The following is a 23,629-nucleotide window of genomic DNA, read 5'->3' as shown; positions in this document are numbered from 1 at the left end:
CGTTCGCCTCATTCGTCTCGAGCTGTTTCGACTCGTTCGCCTCATTCGCCTCGAACTGCTTCGACTCGTTCGCCTCATACGTCTCGTGTTGTTTCGACTCCCAGTCGTTCGTTTTCGAAGAAGAGCCGTACGACAGCCACGACTTCATCTTCGCCTAAGGATGATTCGAAGGCCAAACCCTTGCTAGAGGATTCTGCTTTGGGTCCCTTTAAACATCAACTTCAAGAATTGATGGTCTTTTTGAAGAAGACAACGAGCCAGTCAGAAGAGGAAACTCAAGACCAGGATTCGAAGCCCTCTTCTGCTTATTCTAGTCTGTAAAGGTTTCTTTTACAGACTTATCCGGACTTTTTTTTAACCAGCTTTGCCTTCTTCACCTCCGTCAATGTTTGTAAAGGATAGGAGATCAGCGCCTTCGGGGTTACCAAAACCAGTTCTTTCTCAGTCCTCGAAGAAAGCACTGAAGGAAATAGAAGAGTGGCTTGCTAAGAAGAGGGAGTCAGGCTAGGCTTCGTTCGCCTTCCCTCCGTCGAAGCTGCAGAATAAATCCTACAGGTTTTATGCGACAGGAGAAGTTCCTTCTTTGGGAGTTTCTGCCTCCTCCCAAGGAGACTTCTCCGGTCTTGTGGACTCTCACAGAAGAGCAGCGTTCTCGGCTGCGAAAGTGTTGTTCTCTTCACCCCGAGTTAGATCACCTGGTGAAGAACTTATACAAGTTGATCGAAGTCTTCAGTTTTCTGGATTGGACTATTGCGGCTAACCAGTTTTCTGGATTGGACTATTGCAGCGTTAGCCAGGAAAATTGAAGTCTCTTGATGAGGATTTTTCTGCTGACTGGCTCAATGTGTTGTCCTGTGCGGACAGGGCAGTGAGAGATGGTTCAGGGGAATTGGCCGCCCTATTCACTATAGGAGTACTAAAGAAGAGAGAACGGTGGTGCTCCTTCACCTCTCAAGGAGTAACCACGAACCAAAAATCGGCTTTGTTGTTCTCCCCCCTGAGTAAATCTCACCTGTTTCCAGAAGAAACCATCAAGCATGTGCTGTCGGACCTCAAGAAAAAGTCCACCAATGATCTTTTTCAGTTAGCAAGAAGACCTAAGGAACCTCCAGCAACAGGAGCCAAAGCCTCTCCTCTACAAAAGCATCCCTTTCAAGGAGGTAAGTCGAGGTGGCAGCAGAGACCAAGAAGTAATCTACGAACCACCTCCAAGTCTACCAAGAAACCTTCCTTTAAGACAGAGAAATGATCGGAAGGTCCTTCACACACCCGTGGGGGCAAGACTCCACGACTACTGGGAGGAATGGAGTCGAAGAGGAGCAGAACAGTGGGTAATTCAGGTGCTTCGAGAGGGATATGTGATCCCTTTTACACAGGATCCACCACTGTCCAATACACCTGTCTGTTTGACAGCATACTCGACAGGATCAACAAGAGCTTTGGCTTCAGCCAAAGAAGTAGAAGAGCTCATCAACAAAGAGGCCATAGAGGAGGTAAGAGACACAAACTCCTCAGGGTTTTACAACAGGCTCTTCGTAGTCCCCAAGGCATCAGGGGGATGGAGACCAGTGTTGGACGTAAGCGCTCTAAACCTCTTCGTCCGGAAGACGAAATTTCGAATGGAAACCAGTCGATCGGTAATGTCAGCCATCCAACCAGCGACTGGATGGTATGTCTCGACATGAAGGATGCATACTTCCATGTCCCCATCCATCAGAACTCCAGGAAGTTCCTAAGTTTCGTCTTCAAGAAGAGAGTCTTCCAGTTTAGAGCCCTCTGCTTCGGTCTGTCAACCGCCCCTCAAGTATTTACTCGAATTCTCGCTCCTCTGGGAAAGTGGCTGCATTTGATGGGGATCAACACAGCTTTTTACTTAGATGACTGTCTCCTGACAGCCAGATCCAGTCATCAATGTGTGAAGGACTTGGAGAAGACACTTACTTTGACACAACAATTGGGTATCATAGTAAACACGGAGAAGTCCCAAATGATTCCAACTCAGAGGATTCTCTATTTAGGGATGATACTAGACTCTAGCTTTTCAGGTTTTTCTCTCCCCGAAGAGGATAGAGTCCTGCCTGTCGACAGTTCAGCAATTTCTGGTTCTTCCGTCCTGCTCAGCGCTCGAATGGATGAGCCTACTCGGGACCCTGGCTTCAGTGGAGAGTTTTGTCAGGTTAGGACGCCTACACATGAGGCCGCTTCAGTTCTTCCTGAAAGCAAATTGGTCTCAGAAGACACAGTCGGACTCGCTAGTTTTCCCCCTGATGGAAGAGATAAAAATGGATCTTCGTTGGTGGTATTCAAGGGAAAGATTACAAGAAGGAATCTCCCTAGTCGTGTCGAACCCCGACCTGCAGTCCTTCTCAGACGCCTCAGACAGCGGATGGGGAGCCCGCCTAGGAGACAAGAGAGTATCAGATCTGTGGACAGAACGAGAAAAGACCTTGCACATCAATGGGAAGGAATTGAAGGCCATCCTCTTAGGGCTGCAAGCGTTCGACCACTTAGTCACCGGAAGAAATGTAGCGGTCTACTCGGACAACACCATAGCGTTGTCATATGTACGGAAGCAGGGAGGGACCCACGCGTTCTCTCTCAATAAGATAGCCGGAGATCTCCTCACCTGGATGAATGAGAAGAGGATCACCCTTTTTCCAAGATTCGTGCAAGGGAGAATGAACGTACTTGCAGACGAACTGAGTCAGATAATCAGGTGTTACCAACAGATTGGACTCTGAATGAGAGAGTGTGTCAGGACCTCTGGAAGCTTTGGGGAAGACCATCGATAGATCTGTTCGCCACATCGAGGAACAATCGCCTTCCCATTTTCTGTTCTCAGATTCCAGAACCACTAGCATGGAGAACAGATGTGATGCTGCTAGATGGGACAGGATGGGACGTTTACGCTTTTCCTCCCTTCGGGATGATAAGAGAGGTCTTAAACAAGCTTCAATAGCACCAGAATGTGACAATGACCCTAGTAGCGCCATTCTGGCCCAGGAAAGAGTGGTTCCCGGACCTTCTCAATCTGCTTGTGGATTTTCCCAGACTACTTCCACAAAATCCATTGCTTCTCAGACAACCCCATTTCAACCGATATCACCAAGGGTTGTCCGCTCTGGCCCTGACAGGATTCAGACTGCCAGGAACCTGGTCAGAGCGAAAGGGTTTTTGCAAAGGGTGTCAGAAGCTATTGCTAGCCGCAGAAGAAGCTCTTCTTCCAAGCTCTACCAGTCCAAGTGGAGAGTCTTTAGGTCATGGTGCAGATGACATACCATCTCTTCTTCTGAGACATCTATAACAGATATTGTGGAATTTTTGTTATTTCTGAGGGACGCCAAGAAGTTGGCCACTTCAACTATTAAAGGATATAGGGCCATGCTTTCATCGGTTTTCAAGCATAGAGGCCTCAACATTTCGTCAAATCAGGACATCAGTGACCTGATCAGATCCTTTAGTTCCTCCAAGAATTTCAAGCCTGAAGAAGTGGAATGGAACTTGGATGTAGTTTTAAGGTGGCTTAATGGCCCCCAATTCGAACTGTTGAATTCTGCAACCTTAAGGGACGTAACTAGGAAGACACTATTCCTAGTCGCCTTAGCCACAGCGGGAAGAGTAAGCGAGTTGCAGGCAATGAGTAAGGAAGTGGGTTTCGCCCAGGGCAATGCATTTTGCTCTTATGTAACAGACTTTCTTGCTAAAAATGAGGATCCTTCGAATCCTTGGCCCCGTTCTTTCAAGATAAAGAACCTAACAGACTTAGTCGGGTCGGAAGATGAGGAACGTACATTGTGTCCGGTCAGAGCCATCAGACACTACCTGACTAGGACAGAAACTGTGAGAGGAGAATCGAGCCGGCTCTGGTGCTCGGTGAAAGACCCGTCTCGGCCTCTTTCAAAGAATGCAATGTCCTTTTTCCTGAGGAGTTTGATCTCAGAAGCGCATGCCCAAACTCAGGAACATGCTCTTAGGGTGCTGAAAGTGAAGACGCATGAGATTCGTGCAGTAGCAACGTCTTTGGCTTTCAGACAGAATATGTCTCTATCCTCCATTATGCAAACTACATTCTGGAGGTCGAAATCGGTGTTTGCATCACACTATTTGAAGGAGGCAGAAACTACTTACGTAAACTGCTTTAGATTGGGACCGTTGTCAGTAGCGGGAATGATGTTGGGAGAGGAAGCATAGGGGGACTCGGTTTTTTCCCTCTACTATCTCCTCGTCTTGAATTTGAGATTTTTTGAGTTTGTGGGAAGCCCGGGGGTACATGTACCTGAAGTACCCACCAGTCTTATATCTGGTTAAGGGTACCATATGGTTTTTGTGTAGGTGGTGGTTTTGTGATGGTTTTGTGTGGGCAAGGGCAAATTATTGTTGTTTTTGTCAATCATCGGTGCACTTCCATGACTGCAAAAATCCCACCATTAGTAGGGACGACCCTGGCCTTTACTGCCACGTCTCTTACATGTGATGAGAGCGCCAACCAGAGGCAGTATCTACCTGTAGCTGCTCTCTCACAAGGTAAGGCACTGCAGACATTATATATAATGTGAGCACATGACTGATGTTTTTGTTCATAAAGCTGTCCATATACCCACCTTCCGGGTAATGTGGAGGCAGCTAGTGTAATTGTTTGGTAAGTCACTTATGTGAAAATGATATTTTAATGATAAAATAAGGTTTCACATATACTTACCAAACAATTACATAATCAGAGCCCTCCCTCCTCCCCACAGATGGACGTTGCGGCTCAACGAATTGAAGTCTAAGCTCAGCAGTACCAGATATTCTCCAAAGTGGGTGGGATCTGTATCACCTTCACAAACAATGGCAGCGCTGCTACCGCCGCCAGAAATTTGAATTTTTGACTGCCAGGTAAGAAAGTGTACAGCTAATGTAATTGTTTGGTAAGTATATGTGAAACCTTATTTTATCATTAAAATATAATTTGAAGTATATTTGGATGGACACGAAACTCAGATAGATCCTTCTTGAATGACTTTATTTTTAAGACTAACTTATAATGATATACAGTTTAAAAGAAGACAAGATAGTTAACAGGGTAGTTATGCTTAATGAGTAGTAAGTATCTGTAAACACAAATATAACCTCTGGTAATAGGTAGTTATAAACATAAATACCTAACACCTTTTCCCCTCGGGAAAAAGAATGAAAGATTAAAGCAAATAAAAGGATAAAGCAATCAATAATTAAATGGTGACATAGCTTTGAATAAATAATACAAAACATACATAATACTATTAATCATTCTGGTGATGTAAAATTATGCCTTCTTATTCCCATCTGTAGAGATTCTAGATGACAAAATTACATCATACATATAAAAATAGAAAAATCCATAAAATATACTTAATATTGATAGAATCTTCTGTATGATACATACACTTGGGAAAGGCTGACTCGAAGTGTATTTTTTAAGTGAGAGTTAAATGTAGGTTCTAGTGGCACAGACAGAATTGGAAGTAGGCTGAATCTGCAACATTTAACAAGAACTCCAGCAATGTTTTGATTGTCCAGTTGAGATAAGTGCATTAGCACCCTAATTATGATATAGATACTGTATATACTCGTGTAACACACGATCTCGCATAACGCGACCCCAAAATTTTCTCCCTTAAAAAATTATTTTATCATGTATCTTGCGTGTCATGCAAGTTAAATTTACAAGACCAAATAACAATAGGCTAACCTCTTTTCCTCCTATTTATATATTCCATTTTTTAGTTAGGCTAACCCTTTTCCTCCATCTCTTTATCTATCCCATCTTCTAGTTAAGTTTAAAAAAGTAAAAGAATGCCAAAAGTATTGTTAGTAATGATATACGTACTTAGTTTTGAAAATGCATACAGTCAGAAACAGCTGATTTGCTATGAACAACCAAATCCGATAACAACAGCCTTTTTTCTTGCATTTCAACCATTGTACTACAGTAAAAAGTTACCGTAGTTATGTTACAAATGATGTTAAGGAAAATAAGACGTATATATTTTTACATTACCATATCCTTATTCACTAAGGAGAAAAGATCAGCAAGGACATTTACTGCTAAATTTGATCTGTAAGTTTTATTTGAAGTTGAGGAAAGAATGTTGATCTGCTAACGACTATTATCATGCATCGGCAAAGTGGATGAAACTCTAGCAAACTTCAGTATAGTACCATCAAACTCCACTGTAAACAAAATTTGAGAGAAACTACTTTTGATCAAAACTATTGGGCATGAAAGAACACATTTTACTGTTTTCACTCCAATAAAAGATAAATATGTAAAGCTAGTAGTATTCTGATGAGATCAAATGAAAATATCGAACGGAATCTGTTAATTTTTGTTTATGCAATAAGCATGCTCTCAGCACCATCTACTAATAAAAAAAAACTAAATTTTTTTCACAAGCGATACGTTTTTAAGTTCTATTTAAACTTGGAAAACACTTTGTACAACCTAAAATAACCAGGTGCCATATAAATAGAGTATCTTGAGATTCATTTGTGTTAACTAGAAGCAAGAAAGTCGCTCTGATTTGAGTTCAATACAGCAAAACAAACTTACCTCGCAATCGCCCTCGGCTGATTTCCAAACCAAAACATTGATTGCTATGTTTGTATTTAATAATACAAACAAATAGTAACATGAAAATATTACATATATTATTGGATGCAGTGAAGTAAAGCATAACTTTTTAAAAGATCCATGGAAAAAATGCATGTCCATTATGTTTGTATTTCATCATATGTAATATGTGATTACATTACGTATTACATACTCGAATTTTATATCTCAATTATGATGCAATCCACTTAAAATTAGCTCCAAAATGGTCTTCACAAGTTGCATGTTATGCAAGTATATAAGGTTGTCAGTTTATCATGGTTTACTAATTTTCAAGAATCCATACCCCAAAGTTGATCATAGATCCAAATTTTAATATGAATGTCCTCAGTCATCTACTAAGTATCTGAAAAGTGTTTGAATCTTTCTCCACCCTTGTTAGTGTTGAGCCAGTACTTTATATGTATGAATAAAATTTGATTTATTTGCAATTAGGAACATCGATCTTTTAATGTATTGATGCTTTATATCAAAGAATTGCATTATAATAATTGTAATTTAGCACTTACGTAGTGTAGAAGCATGATAAAGTAATATAAAAAGCATTAGCTTGTACTTTGAGCAGTATTAAAGAAATCTATAAATGCATGGGTAGAAATTTCTGTGAAGCCAAGGGCTCCTGAGAATGTAGACTTCAACAGAACTATAATTTACAATTAAAAAAGTAAATAAACTACTTATGTGCTACGAGGGTTGATGAAAACTGTTTTGAGGAAAACTGTTTTGAGGGGAAGTGTATCCTACTATATTTACTAGAAAAAGCTATCTGAGGTGAAAATGATGGTCAAGTGCTCCGACAACTAGGAAGTTTTGTATAATATTTGCTACTGTATGTAATAAGCCTTACAAGCATTGGTAGAGGAGCTTTATGAATAACAATATCCTGGGATTAGTATGTTTAGTTACTGCCAAATGTGGTTGTTCTGTGACTCCAAATGACAAGAGTGAGAAATGGGGAAAGAGACAAGAGAAAAAGAAACCCTGGTGATTAAGGATTATTCATCATCCTTTATCACCAGGTTCCTGGTGAAAAGGAGAGAAAAGAGGTTTATTACACTGGCTTGTGAATGCAAATACTAAAGGATTAGGAGATCTCTACAGTAGACAGGCATTTTGAGATTAGTATTGTCATGACTGTTAAACTTTGTTTTCATGTCACCTCCCATCCTAATGATCACTCGCCACTGAGTCAGCCCCCAGTCCAGTGAAAAGATCATTTTTTTTCAGACATTAACTTCAGCCTGTTATGACTGTTGATATTTGGGTTTCTTTGGTCCTCCCAGCTATGGGATAGTCTAGAAGCTTCATTTGTACATATAGTGTAGAATGAGTTTTCGACTAAATTGAATGAATAAGCATATGAAGGTCTTGAAGATGAATGTATCATATTCTATGGGGAGATTACATAAATTGCATTGCATAAGGACATGACAGTTGCAGTTGATCAAGTTTTTAGTTGAAACTCGGGACATACGCACATTGTAGTTGATGAACAAGTTTGTTATATATACCTGTACACTGTATGGTTTTGAGTGTGTGCTGTTTATTTGGAGCAAGGACAGAAATGTTTATGATGAGTTTATGATGGGTTTACAGTAAATTTTATAGTTTACAGCTCAATTGGTTTTTAAGCCTTAGGAACATTTGAAAGGTTATAACTTACCAAAGGCTGCTCATATTTCTCTTTTGGCGTACTCAAAAGTATTACTGTAAATTTAAGAATTGATTCACAAAGAAAACAAGGCATTCTTATTTACCAAGTAAAAAGAAAAGAGTAAGCTGCTATTGAGAAACAAATTGGCTGGAAAAGAAATACTGAAAGAGTAGTCCAGTGTGTGTTATGCAGTTGTTCTTATGCAGTTGTAGTTACTGTATGCAACATGCTTATTCAGGGATGTATTTACATTTCATCGTTGAAATATTCTTGAGTGTCTTATAGATTCTCAAGGTAGACTGTTACAGACTTGCCCTTTTTTTCCAATATGGTGGCTATGGTTCTTGAATTTGACTTTTTTTTTTTTCTTTGTATCAGACACTAAAGAATGAAAAGGATAATTTTGAGAAGAGCTTTAAGGAAGCTGAAAATCAGAATGTTCAGCTGAATTCCTCCCTTGAAGCATCAAGTGGTCGCTGCGAAGAACTTCTTTCTGAGCTTAATGAGATGAACAAGGTATTGAGAGAACGAGGTGAAAGAATATCCAGACTTGAGGCATCTAACAAGGAAAAGACAGAGCAACTTGAAGCTACTAAAAATCAGTTGGTTGAACTTCAAAACAAGGTAAATTCCTTTCGTCTTATATTCTTAGGAATGAGATGAATTATACTTGTATCTCAATTTTATACTGTTAATTGTTGATGCCATATGGACATGCTTAAGCTACTTGCAGACTAACCACATGTTGAATTTCAGATGTCTAGCAGTGAGGCTGAATTAGCTAGCAAACAGGAGCAGTTACAGACCATCACAGAGAAGTTACAATCGTACCGTAGTGAGAGTAGCTCTCCGTCCTCAATCCCAGATACTCAAGGTATTACAGATTTGGAAGAGAAAGTAAAAGAATTAGAGCTGGAGAAAGCTGCATTAAACAAGGTATGTTGAAATATGAACATATTGTATATTTATAGAAGTTGGATGCTTACTGGTTGTTGCTAAATGAACACTCAGTTTGCTGTAATAAATCCACTTTGTGTGATTGTCACTATTCTTACTTTTTAACTGATTATTACTAGAGGTGCATTTTGCCGTAGAGTAATTTTAGTAAAACTAATAATTAAGGTACTTTGTATGTTTAGGAGTCAGGAAAGTACCTCATAATAAGCAAGATTATTGGGGATGAATCTTACCTTCTGTTAAAGATAGCATAAACCTCACACCGATAATTGTACACCTGTTCTCCACCACGTGTGTTTCAAATGTTTTATCTTTGTCAGAATTCTTCTTGCTGCCTTTGAGTATAGGCACTCACTAGTCTTTCATGATTTGGCTGTTTGCTGCTTTCACGGTACTGTACATTTATTTTTCCTAAGATGCGCTCCACTGGAATTGTGGCAAAGAACATCAGGAATGATTACAGGCGGCCCTCGGTTAGCGGCAGGGGTTTCGTTCCTGGCCGCCGATGCTAAGTGATTTTCGACACTAAGCGCACACCTTCTTTCAAAATTCTAGACCAGTTAACAAGGTCCTAGACCAATCAAACAGCGCTGTAATCCCACAATGGCGCAGTAAGTAAAATTATATGTATGCAGTATAATACTATAGAATTTACTGTACAGTACATTATAGTATTATAAATACTGTAAAGTGAAAAAAAGCCTAGCTTTAATTCTTTTGGGTGTCTAGAGTATGTAAAGATATAATAAGGTTTTATACTGTGTACAGGTAGCTGTAGTGTTAAAGTTATGATAATTCGTCTTGCAATAATTCAATTTTATGAGAGACCAAATTACAGTAGTCTAACTTCATCCCATCTTCTATAATTACATACATTCAAAAACAGCAAAAGAGAATGATGAAAGTATGGTTTTAATGTTTTACTCGTTGCGTAAACGTGTACAGCCATGAACTACTGAACGAGAAACAACTTTTTTGTTTTTTTTTTTTTTTTTTTTTTTTTTTTTTTTTTTTTTTTAAGTACAACCAAATTGGATAACAACCGTTTGGCTTGTATTTCAATCATCGTACTATAGTACACTATTACCGTAGTTGTTATAAATGACATTATGTAGAATAGAACTGAGATATCTTAATGTAATAACTTTTCTGGGCTCAGCCCGTGTCGCTTCGTGAAATGTCCTTTTAGCACACATTTCTAAGGTAAATATTACTAAAATTACCAGAGAAAAAACTAAAATGGAATGTCAGAGTATTCTGACTCGCTCACCTTATATAAAAAGGTGTCGGTATGGTTTCTGGGGCGAGTGAAACCACTACCACGGGTCTCTTACCATTTAGATCCATCCTTCTACAAAATCCCCCTACTAGAAAGGGCCGACACACGGCCTACACCAGCAACTACTACTACTAGCGCTCCCGACGCCATCAAGAGCGCCTCTAGTGGACATCCTTTCCGTTAGCACCATCTTGCACGTACGTGTTTTTTCTTGCTGTGATTTTGTGCTCGCTTTTTTGGATTATCCACTCGACATGGAACTTCAAGCCATCGTTGCAGCTAAGTTAAGTACTGCTAAAGTGTTTCACTTAATTTTAGCCAGCCGGGGTCCGTTTAACTGTTTTTATTTAGGTTTTTAACGGCGCCCTCCACGGCATGGCTACAGAGTCGTCCCAGGCGGCTCGCTCCACGTGTTTCATTATCTCATGCTTCTTCGGTCCCCCATACCGTAGTAGCCTGAACCTAGCAGTATATATTCACATTTTATGTGTTGTGCAAGATTTATTCTGTGCTTTATTTTGTGCTTTACTTACTCACGGGGATTCTAGTTTGATTGAGCTTCTAGCCTACATCACCCTTAGCTCAGTGTTCATGCATGCATGTTCCTTTGTTTAGGTCTGTTAGGCATTCTTAGGACATCTGTCCTTTCTTTTAGTCCTGCTACCCTGGCCGCCGCCCACCGTATCTACATATCGGCAGAGGCCAGCTCCCAAGTTGTTCGGCGCCCTCCCTTCTGGGTCAGTTAGCCTAGCTTCTCCAGGACATTGGTTTCTCTCTATCTGGTTATTTATCTTCTCTCCCCATGTTATTTTAGGCTTTATTTGCATGCTCGAGACGGTTAGAGGTAGCCTAGGCTACCTCAGACCGCCTGGCCTGTCTTACCGCGTGGCCCAGCCACGTTCACGGCGAACCAGGCGATCGCCATGAGCCACCCGGCTACTGTCCCCCTCATAGCAACCATCCGAGCTCCCTCCCTTCTTCCCCCTCCACGGGGGGGGTGGGTGATACGGGAGTTAGCGGGGGGGACTTCCGAGGCTGACTCAGCTCCTACCGCTCCCACCCCTCGGCTCCAGGGGGGTCTCTTGCGCATTCGGGCTCGGCTGGCCATCCGGCTCGGCCGCGCTCGGACCTCCTCGGTTTCCATTCAGCTCTCTCTCTCTCTCTCACCCCAAGTCACCATCCTTCCTCACCACTCCAACGGCGGACCCCGCTGGCTCCGCCAGTCATTAGGGATGGTGACTGAGAGAAGCTCCGCCGCATGCACCTCTTTTATATTGTCTTCTTTTAAGTCTTCTTATTTGTTATTAATTGTTATTTTGCTTCGCTAAGCTGGCGGACCTCCCACTCACAACCCGGGTTCTCCGCCTGCCTGCGAGTTTTTTGTTACGGCGGAGCTACGCTCCTCCGACTAGTCTTTGTTATCCTCCTCATGCTCCTCCCCGCTGTCCTCGTACTCCTCGCTCCGGTGTATAGGCAGGTAACTAGTTTGGTGAAACTCCTTATTCCGGCAACACCGGAATCATACTGAAACTAGCATACCAGCTCTATTGGACACTCACCACTTACCAGGAGAGCAAGAAGAGGCTAACCCCTATGTTACTAACTCCGGTACCCTCCAGTGTTACAATATATCACTTTCTGGACTGGATCCAGTTACTCAGTGTCGATACTCATGTATCTGTTCACTTACAGGCCACCCATTGCCAGGAATCGGGATGCAATGCCGTCCTACAGGACCCCTGTGGGCACAAGGTCTGCCGGACCCATGCTGTCTGTGCTATCTGCTACGGGGGCATAGTGGTCTGGCACCACGAGAGTTGCACAATATGCTATGATCTTGTAGATCAGTTTACCTCCGGTGTAAGTATACTCCGGAGTACGAATGCTATATAATTTGGCCTATATGTATACAGTCCTTATAAGTGATATATTTTTGTATAAGCATATAACTTCTAGTTCCCTAGCTCAGTGTTTATACTAACCTTCTCTTACAGGCTGCTCAAGCCGTCAGGGACGCCGCGTCAACCACCTTGAAAGCCTGGGTTGGCGGATTCGGGAGGAACGTTAACAAGGGGCAGCCCTACATCCTCGACAAGAAGATGGCTGCTCTGATCTTCCCCAGCGGGAAGACAACCTCCTACGTTGACCTGGCAGCGGCGGCCCTGTAGATCGCCACCATCCAACATCAAGGAACTCTTGAAATCATCGAAGATGTGGCGACTCTCAATCTAGACCGAGAGCCCATGGTGGTAGGTGACGCAGAAAGTATGTTAGATGAGGCAGGTTTGTTGGGGCTCAAGGGCTTCCCTTGGGTCCTTCTGGATCGACTTCTATCTCTTCTTCCTCTTCCTTTCAAGGATTTTCAGAGAGTGAACTTTCGGCCAGACCGAAGTCCACCCAAGCTATCCCTAAAGTTAAGGGAAAGCGAGAACCCAAGACCCTTGAGAAGACGCTGCCCAAAAAGTCAGCGCCTTCTACTTCTCATAAGTCTCCGGCTCACCACCCCGGAGCAGAGAAGCCAAAATCATCATCCTCTCACTCTAAAGGGTCCAGAGGCAAGTCCTCGAGGGACAAAGCTCAGCTCCCGTCTAACCCTGAGCCTTCAACCTCCACGGGGACTCACCCTAAGACTCCCGGCGCAATCAAGGAACCTAGTCCTTTCGATACAGACGCCTTCACTGCAAATATCATGCAGTAAATGGGAAGCCTTGTTGGAAACTTGGTCCAAGACAAGTTTCAAGAGATGCTGTCTCACATCTCAACTTCCTTTGAGGAGTCAGGCCAGTTGATCCAAAACATTTCGGAAAGGCTAGCCAACCAGAAGAACCTGATTGCAGGTCTCCGAGAGAACCTGTCGGCAGTTCTCCCACAGCCCGGCATGGCGGCTCAAGCCATGCCGGACTACAACACCCTCCCTCCTTATACGGTGAGCAATCCTTGGAGGATCTCGTCCTATGCCCCCTTTAAGGACGGGATGCTAACGTTGGTGGACTGTGGTACTCGAAGACTTGAGGACTTCGAGTTCGACCCAGCTGATTTGCAACCCCCCTTCATTGGTTACGCCCGCCTTACGGAGGCAGCGATGAGGAGGGAGGATAAGATCCCCAAAGAGACCGTAATCTTCGGTCGGGATCAAGCTCAACGAGATTGGCTGAGGAGCCTGGAGGAATGGGAGTGCATCAACACCAAGATGCAAGCCTTCAAGAGCACCTTTACCATTTTTGTGGTGGACGGAGAGACCCCTATTCCGTTTACCACAAAGATGGCGGAGTTAACTCTTCAGGCCGCGATGAGGGACGAACCGATGCCTCAGCTCCGGGAAACAGAGCCCACGTCTCTCCTCCTCCCAGGTACCGGTGACCTTTGGTCAGATCTTCCAGCCACCTTTACGGTAGGAAAGCTGAAACCAGATTGTGCTATAACACAATTTAGTGAAAGGCTCCATACAAGCAGAGTTTGATGCTAGAACCAGGTTAGGGAGGTCTCTCAATACCCTGGTTATGACAGAGGTTTCGGCCATGACATATAGTAACGAACCTCTGTTTAAGTTGATAGCCAAGTCACATCTCCATACAGTACAATGTGACTTGTACGACTTCGTGGTGGCAAGACGTAATTGTAGAAAACACGTCCTGCAGGAAGCTACCATCCGCCATGAACCTAACAAGTTGCTGGCGGCTTCGATCTGGGGAGCTGACCTTTTCCCAGAGTCGATAGTGAACTCTGTTCAACATTAAGCAACAAGGCTCAACCAGAGTCTTAAGGTTTGTTGGGGCCTTTCAAGCAAAAGGAAGCCAGACCCGACTTCCTCAGCTGGAAAGCCTAAAAAGCCAAGGAAATTCCAGCCTTTCCAGGCTACCCAACAGCAGCAGGTAGTGCAGGCAGTGCCAGTCTCACAGGTGCCACAGCCTTCCACTTCAAAGGCCCAGACTCAACAGCAGTTCCCAAGAACTCCTTCAGAAAGGAGTAGTGTCAAAAGTCAAGCATTTAAAGTTTCAAGGTCGCTTGTTCAGCGTGCCAAAGAAAGGCTCAACCAAACAAAGAATAATCTTAGACTTGTCCCGTCTAAACTTATTCATTTGTTGCGACAAGTTCAAAATGCTGACTATCTCGCAGGTGCGGACCTTACTTCCCCGTGGGGCCGTCACCACCTCTATCAATCTTACAGACGCATACTATCATATCCCAGTGGCAAGACACTCCCGCCCGTACCTAGGTTTCAGGCTAGGGAGTCAGGCATTCTCCTTCTAAGTAATGCCCTTCGGGTTGAACGTGGCCCCCAGGATATTTACGAAGGTGGCAGAGACAGTAGTTCAACAACTAAGGTCTCAGGGGATAATGGTAGTCGCGTATCTGGACGATTGGTTCGTTTGGGCAACGAGCATCGAAGAATGCCACAAAGCAACGGTCAAGGTAATAAAATTTCTGGAACATCTAGGATTCCAGATAAACAAGACCAAGTCCAGGCTAACACCGGACTCTCGCTTTCAGTGGCTCGGCATTCAGTGGGATCTAAACTCCCACACTCTATCAATTCCGGCATCCAAGAGGAAAGAAATAGCCAAAGCAACCAAACAATTCCTCAAATGCAAACAGACATCAAGGAGAGGCCAAGAAAGAATCCTAGGCTCTCTTCAATTTGCCTCAGTAACAGATGTTCTACTGAAGGCAAAACTAAAGGACATAAACCGTGTTTGGCGTTCGAGAGCAAACAACAAGTCCCGGGACAAATTGTCAGCCATCCCGGCGATACTTCGCAAACGACTCCGCCCCTGGGCGGAGGTCAAGAATTTATCAAAATCAATTCCTCTCCAGTTCCCCCCTCTGGCTTTAGTTATCCACACGGATGCTTCACTAAGCGGCTGGGTAGGATACTCTCAGTACAAAAAAGTACAAGGGACTTGGTCCCCTCAATTCCGTCAGCTCCACATCAATGTGTTGGAAGCTATGGCGGTATTCCTCACTCTGAAGAGACTTCTGCCAGCCAAGGGATCTCACATCAAGCTGGTATTGGACAGGGCAGTAGTAGTACACTGCATCAACAGAGGAGGCTCCAAATCAAGCCATGTGAACCATGTCATGATAGCCATATTTTCTCTGGCAGCCAAGTACAAATGGCACCTGTCCTCCACTCACCTAGCGGGAGTAAAGAACGTGATAGCAGACGCCTTGTCTCGCTCAGTCCCTCTAGAGTCGGAGTGGTCTCTGGACAGGCGTTCGTTCCTGTGGATCTGCCAGAAAGTTCCAGGACTCCAGGTGGACCTTTTCACCTCAGAGTTGAACCACAAGCTTCCCTGCTATGTGGCTCCCAACCTGGACCCTCTGGCTTATGCCACAGACGCCATGGCCATAGATTGGAATCAATGGAAGAAAGCATACATCTTTCCTCCAGTGAATCTTCTTCTGAAAGTTTTGAACAAACTCAGGACTTTAAACGGACAAGTTTCCCTAGTAGCCCCCTATTGGCCCAAGAGCAACTGGTTTCCACTCCTATTGGAATTGGGTCTCCGGCCTCAACGGATTCCCAATCCCAAACTATTCCAAGTATAGTGCAAAAGAAGACTGTGTTCGCTTCCTCAGGAATTCTCAAAACCGTAACTTTATGGACTTCATGAAGTTTGCAGCTAAAAGGGATGCAGATATCGATTCTCAAAACATCCTATTCCTAGAATCGGATAAAAGGGAATCGACCCTTCATCTGTATGACTCAGCCGTTAAGAAACTAGCCGAATTTCTGAGGGGAACCGAATCTCAAACCATGACTACCAACCTGGCTATTTCCTTCTTCAGGTCTTTATTTGAAAAAGGTTTAGCAGCCAGTACTATTACTACCACTAAGTCTGCTCTAAAGAAAATATTCCAGTATGGTTTTAAAATAGATCTAACAGACTCCTATTTTTCTTCTATTCCTAGAGCTTGTGCTAGGCTCAGACCAACAGAGAGACCTAGCTCAGTTTCATGGTTCTTAAATGATGTTCTCAAACTGGCCTCAGACACTGATAACAACTCATGCGGTTACTTACCCCTCCTAAGGAAAACATTATTTCTTTTAAGTCTGGCCTCAGGAGCCAGGGTATCCGAACTGTCGGCTCTGTCTAGAGACTTGGGGTCATATAGAATTTCTCCCATCAGGGTAAGTTCTTCTCTCTCCAGATCGTCAATTTTTGGCCAAGAACGAGGACCCTTCAATAAGATGGGCCCCTTGGAAGATCCTCCCTCTTCCTCAAGACCCCTCTTTATGTCCAGTTACGGCCTTACGAGCATATCTGTCCAGGACAACTATGAGTTCCTCTGGCCCTTTATTTATGAGGGAAAAAGGTGGCACTATTTCTTTAAAAGGTATAAGGCAACAGATCCTGTACTTTATTAAACAGGCCAACCCTAATTCATTCCCCAAAGTCCATGACATTAGGGCAGTAGCCACCTCGATCAATTATTTTCAACATATGAATTTTGATGATCTGAAAAAGTATACAGGCTGGAAATCGCCGACAATAATCAAACGTCACTACTTCAAATCCTTAGAAGCTCTTAAATTTCCAGCAGTGGCAGCGGGAAACACAGTTTCTCCGGACACTGCCTAAGTAGTTTAGATATAGATCCAGATCTCCTTTCTACCTACCTCACTGACATCTTTCCTGTAATCCTGCCACCAGGTACTCCTCCCTTTTTTAGCCTTAGCTCCCAAAAAGGGCACTTATGGTGATGTTTTCCTTATTTTTTTGCTAGGATTACTCACACCTGTAAATAACCTATTATATTGTATAGTTTTAAGGTTATTATAAGTTGTCATAATTAATTTTAGTTATGTATGATAATCTTTGTAGTCATAAGTTTCTAGATTATAGTACTTTAATATCAATTGTTTTTCATTCTGCCCTTACTCATGTTATATCCTCTTTCAAGCTTGTGGCCATTTCTCTGGTACTATTTCACGAAGGGACACGGGCTGAGCCCAGAAAAGGGATTTTGACGAAGGAAAAATCTATTTCTGGGCTCAGTTCGTGTCGCTGCGCGAAATAATCCTTTAGTTCATTATTTCTTAGGTAAATGATCTAACAAATACCAGAGAATAAACAAAATAAAGAAGAGGTCAGTATAACTGACTCGCTCACCCAAAATAAAAGAAGGGTGTCGGTATGGTCACTAGGGCGAGTGAGACCACTACCACGAACTTCTTGCCATTTAGAAATTTCCCATAACAAACTCCCTCAAGGAGAGAGCCGACCCACAGAACGGGGCGGCAACTACTACTACTGCAACCCACGCCAAGCCGACTGCCGCGCCTCTGGTGGCCATCCTTTATGTTAGCAGTCCAAGAGACCCACGCATTTCTTTTTGCTCTTGTTTTTGTGCTGTGTTTGCGTGATTTTTCGCTACCATGGAACATTCAGCTATTGCAGCGGCTAAGTTAAGTATTCCGAAAGGTTTCGATTTAGTTTCGTTCCTTCCACGAGCCTGTATTTGCCGTTTTTTAGGTATAAATACAGGTTCCCGGTCTGGAGCATGGCGGCATTGTTCTGCATCATGGCGGTTTGGTTCTCGGTCTCCCATAGCTGGAACCTTTCCCTTATTTTTAACGTGCGTCTCTAGTCCTTTTTATTATATTTATTGTTAGGGGATTTAGCCTGCCTTGGTTTTAGGTCATGCATGCATGTCTCTCTACCTTACGTAGGCATTCAGTTTTTTCTGGTCCAGACCCTAGCCATCGCTCTTCGTATCGGCCCAGGCTAGCTTTGAGTGGTAGACTTTCTTTCGGGTTAGTCGTACACTCCTGGATATTTTTCTCTTACTGTATTTTATTTTCCCCTACTTTATTTTTTATTTATTGTGTTTTGGTTAGCCTAGGGCGTCTGGTCTGTTCGCTTAGCCTAGGTATCAGTGGTCCCATGGTCCTCTTTTACTGTTTTGTTGCATCCTTATTGTCAGTTTTGTTGCATCACGTTTGTTGCATCTTTCTGATCAGTTTGGTTGCATTAGCCTAGGCTACCGATTTTGTCGGTTGTGTGGTGTTATCGTACCTTGGTCACCTTGTGATCGCGGTACAGCCAGACGCCCGTCCCAGTCGCCATAGAGTAGGGGGGAGGGAGGTTTGTCCTTGTTCGCTCCATCCGGGCCTGACTCCCTCTCTCCCTACGCGGAGGGAGTAGGGGAGTCTGGACAGACGCTTGGCTGGGAGTGACCTTGCTCTCCCTGGTTTCGGTGGTGCTTCGCTGTGACAGAGTCGGTGGTTGGCCTCCCCCCGCCTTTTTTGCTCCGGCGCTCCGCTGTATGCTCGGGAACTATTTTCACCCCTCCTCGCTTCCTCCCCTGTGATGACGGATCTCTGTTCTCTTTCCTGGAGCCCCATCGATTACGGGGGGGAGGTACGGTAGCCCCGCCTGCCTGCGGAGTGTATGCGTTTCAGTTGGTCACTTTTGCTTTCCACTGTTCCTTCTCTCCGGCGTCGCTGGCGGAGTCGGACAGCGCCGCGATTCAGAGTCGTTCTCCGGATTTTATTTAACTGTTTTATGCTTAAGTTATTTATAAGTTACCTTAAGCTGGGTTCCTCCCCTGACCTTGGTGTTTTCATTCTCCGGCCTACGCCGGAGTCTTCAATTTTATGCCTGTTAAGGTGATAGGGGAGGGGTTATGCCCAAAAATTTATCATTCACCGGCATGCAACGGAGTACTAGAGTAGCCCTGTGAGTGTTATATCGATACTCATGTATCCTTCCACTTACAGATTACCAACTGTGAGCACCCGGGGTGCAACGCTGTGCTCCAGGACCCCTGCGGGCATGAGGTCTGCAGGTCTCATGCTCCGTGTTCAACTTCTCACAGGAGTTTGCAGGTCTGGTTCCACGAGACGTGTACGATCTGCTACGATCTCGTGAGTCAGTTTTTGGACAGGGTAAGTATTTTTCCATCAGCATAAACATAAGATATGAATTCTGAGATATATATTTTAAGCTTAAGTTTTCTCTAATATTATTGAATATATACTGATATTGTCTAGTCTTAAGCTTATTTTATTCTAAGGTTGAATCTCAACTTTAGCCTAAAATCTAATAGACATCCTCTCTTCCAGGCTGCCGTGGTTAGAGAGACTGCTCTTGCAACCTTGAGAGCTTGGGTCGGCGGCTTCGGGAAGAACGCCGCCAAGGGACAGCCCTACATCCTAGAGAAGAGGATGGCTGTCCTGCTGTTCCCCGGCGGCAAGCCGACGGGGTACGTCGACCCGACGGAGGCAGCCTCGACGATGACGGCGATCCAACGGCAGGTCGCCCAGTGTATGAAGGAACCAGGCCAGGATATTTCGGCGGAGGTCGCCACTTTAGATTTGAATGTAGAGCCTATGGTAGGCGTAGATGATCTGTTGGTCGAGGTAGGTACGTTGGACGCCCAAGGGCTTCCCTTGGGCGCCACTGGATCTTCTTCTCCTGCTGCTTCTCCTGCTTCCTTCCAGGGCTTTACGGGAGCGGAGCTCTCGTATAGTACGCCCAGCGCTTCTGTGGTTCCCAAAGTGAAGGGTCACAGAGCGCAGAAAACTTTGACTAAGACGTCGTTGTCTAAAAAGACTTCTTCGGCATCTTCCTCTCGTAAGTCTTCGGCTTCTAATCCTGGAGCAGAGAAGGGGAAGTCATCTGCTTCAGGCTCTATAGCCTCGAAGAGTAAGCCCTCCAAGGAGAGACCCTGTACTCTGGCGGAGTCAGTGGTCTCTCCTTCCCCTACGGTACCTCTGGTGAGTTACCCGTCCACGTCGACATCTGTTCCTAGCTTTGATCCCAACGCTTTCTCCGCCGGGATGATGCAACAGATGTGAGACATAGTAGGGTCCCTGAGGACGAGTATGGAGCAGATGTTCTCCCAGTTGTCGGACAGGATTGCCACACAGGAAAATCTTATGTCTGGCTTCAATCAGGCCCCTCAAGCTGCCTCTCTGGCACCTGGCGCAGGCCTACTCCAGCTTCCTCCTCATGATTCTCTCCCCCCATTCTCCATGAACAATCCCTGGAGAGTAGCTTCCTACGCTCCTTTCCAGGACGGGTTCATTTCTATCCCGGAGTGTGGTACTCGAAGGATCGAAGACTTCGAGTTTTACCCGGAGAATCTTCAACCTCCGTTCATTGGCTACGCCAGGCTGACGGAGGCTGCTATGAACAGAGAGGATAAGGTTCCTAGGTGAGACAGTGCTGTACTCCAGGGACCAGGCTCAGAGGGAGTGGCTCCGGTGTCTGGATGAAATGGACTGTTCCAACACCAGAATCCAGGCATTCAAGAGTCCTTTCACCATCTTTACGATGGAGGAAGAGACTCCTCTTCCTTTCCTGACCAAAATCGCCAGCGTTACCATCCCGGCTGGCTTAAAAGGAGAGCCCTTGCCACAGTTGAGGGAGGCAGACCCCACATCACCCTTGCTTCCTTCTCTTGGGGATTTGTGGGAAGACCTGCCGAACACCTTTTCGGTAGGCAAACTTAAGCCGGACTGTGCGATGGATCAGTTCGGCGAGAAGCTTCCGAGACTCCCAGATAGCCTCATTCAGTCCGAGTTTGAGGCTAGAACTAGGCTGGCCAGGTCTCTTAACACCATGGCAATGACTGAAGTAGCGGCCATATCATACGCTTCGGAGCCGCTATTCAAGCTGTTGACCAAATCACAGACTTGCACACTCCAATCGGACTTGTACGAGTTTGTGGTTGCTAGGGTCAACTGCCGCAAGCATGCCCTTCAGGAAGCAACTATTCGGCATGAGCCGAATAAGTTCCTCTCCTCCAACATTTGGGGGGCAGACCTCTTCCCAGAAGCTATGGTTAAAGAGGTTCAAAACGAGGCCACAAGGCTCAATCAGAGCCTCAAAGACCGTTGGGGCCTCTCCGCTAAAAGACGTCAAGACCCTTCGTCAACAGGCAAGAAACTAAAGAAGGCCAAACGGTTTCAGCCTTACCAAAAGAAGCCTCAGCACTTCAGTCAGGCTGTGTCTGCGGTGCCGGTCGTTCAGTCAGGGCAGCCTTCCACGTCGAAAGCTCAGGCTCAGCCCATCTACCTGATTTCCCCACAAGCTCAACCTTCCACGTCCTATGCTGTTTCCCCGGCATTTAACCAGGTGTTTGAAGGCCAGGCCTTTCAACACTTCGACCGGTTCGCCAGGGGAAGTAGAGCTAGAGGATCCTTTCGTCAGAGAGGATCAGGAAGGTTGCTCAACAGGGGAAAGCACTTCCGTGGAGGCCGCGGAGGTCACTCGGCTCAGCAGCAGTGAGATCTCCAAGGTAGGAGGGAGACTGTTTCTCTTCCGGCATCGTCAAGTGTCATCATCCTCTTCTTCGAGATCATCATATTTTCATGTCTCCTCCCCCTCGACATCTAAGGCTTTACTGTAGAAAAGAAGATGGTCTCCCCCCCTAAGAAGTCTCGTCACGGGACTTCTAAGGGTCTGTTTCATTCCGGTGAGACAGGTGGGTCTTCCGCTGGTCCTCCCATTCCTCCGGGAACGGGGCCTGTCTTTCCTTCCTCAGGGAAGAAGAAGACGGGGACCATTGAGGTACCAGCCACCGCTGGTACCACCTCTTCTGGCTCCAGAGGTTCCACCTCTGGACCGGGAACTGACTCGGCTGCTGGCTTGCGAGCGTCACCAAGTGTAAGGTCACTTACGGGTGACCGTGCAGCCAAGGTCCAGACTGCTGAGTACACTCACCATGTCAGGACCCAGCGCACGGACAGAAGGATGGTAGGAGTAGCTCAGGTGACTCTCGCCAGACCAGCAATCACTCTCGCAGGGATCGTCCGGTACCCAGGGTAGACGTGATGTTCCCGTTGGACCATGCACACAGAGACCGGTGGAGGCTGCCCATCCAGCCCTCTTTTAATTACTATTCTATTTTTCAGACAAGTTTCGGCCTTGACGAGGACTTGGAAGAGTCGGAGGATGGTATTGGCCGTCTCCTGTCAGGTGCATGCTCAGCCCCACCCAGACGACTGTCGTGTTCGCACGACTGACCAGTCTCAGTGGTGGCAGACGCTTCGCCTGCCAGATAAGAGTTTCGTAACCCTCCTCGAGGAAGCGTTCCCTCCACTGCTGCTCCCGCAAGTCCCTCTGGATAGGTGCAGTTGGGCCGTGTTGCTACCGCAACTGCCCCAGCTCCGTCCTGGATGGAGGACCTGTCGGTTGTCCTGAGGAAGCTGGCAAAGAGGAAGTCCAGGAAGAAGAGGAAGGTGTTTTCGTCTACTTCATCGTCATCTTCTGCCACCTCATCCCCTTCAACTTCCAAGGCCCCCCAGCCAAGGAAGAAGAAGGTGGCCTCCCCCCCCCCCCCCCCCCCCCCCACCCCCCTTCTAAGAAGTTTCACACAGGACTTCTAAGGGTCTGTCTTGCTCCGGTGAGACAGGTGGGTCTTCGGCTGATCCCCCCGTTCCTCCGGGAACGGGGCCCGTCTGTCCTTCCCCAGGGAAGAAGAAGACAGGGACCGTAGGGGTACCGGTTACTGCTGGTATCTCTGCTCCCGGCTCCAGAGGTTCCACCTCCAGACCGGGAACCGTCTCGGCTGCTGGCAAGCACCGAGTGTACGGTCATCTACGGGTAACTGTGCAGCCAAGTGTTGCGGCCCGTGAGAGGTCCGCTCCAAGTTCGATATACTAATGATAAACAAAAAGAATTCAACACCAACAGTTGAAACTGGGGATATGAATATAGAAAGAAACACTAACACAACAAAGGTTTATTTACAAGCTTACTAACAAAGATAAATGCAGAATGGTATCTCCTGTTTACATAAAAAAGGCAAAATCTTACAATGCGTGAATTGGGGGAACAGTGAGGAAACGTTAATACTTGCTGGCAAGTTTCAGCTGACGGAAATTGATGCTCGAAGTGATGGCTTCACAAAAGGAAAACTATACTTCAGACGTCTTCTTGACACCGTATTGCAGAAAACAATGTCTACTCTTGATACTTGAAGGACAGGAACTCCCCAAAACCTCGTGTAGAACGTTTCTTCTCTGAAGGTTTGCTCAACGTCTAAATAACTCGGTCGTCCACTCCTGACAACGACTTGACCAGAATTCAACCAAACTCTCGAAAATCTTTTCCTCTCTGATCCTTCATATGTTCCTTCTTCTCTTATCTCT

At 45.3% G+C, this 23,629-nt stretch overlaps 1 protein-coding gene across 4 annotated transcripts in view; it reads left to right on the top strand.

Moving 5' to 3' along the window:
• LOC135221728 (myosin-11-like) overlaps window positions 1-23,629 on the top strand; it is a 247,313-nt gene that overhangs the window by 56,436 nt on the left and 167,248 nt on the right. For all 4 annotated transcript variants that reach the window (XM_064259518.1, XM_064259519.1, XM_064259517.1 and 1 more), the window contains 2 exons: window positions 8,667-8,912; window positions 9,045-9,224. In XM_064259518.1, coding sequence (XP_064115588.1) covers window positions 8,667-8,912; window positions 9,045-9,224 — 426 coding nt within the window. The remainder of the gene's footprint in view (window positions 1-8,666; window positions 8,913-9,044; window positions 9,225-23,629) is intronic.

The sequence above is a fragment of the Macrobrachium nipponense genome, chromosome 3 (assembly GCF_015104395.2).
Source record: "Macrobrachium nipponense isolate FS-2020 chromosome 3, ASM1510439v2, whole genome shotgun sequence".
NCBI lineage: Eukaryota > Metazoa > Arthropoda > Malacostraca > Decapoda > Palaemonidae > Macrobrachium > Macrobrachium nipponense.
The sequence above is the reverse complement of the archived record's forward strand: the minus strand, read 5'-3'. Positions and strand labels throughout refer to the sequence as shown.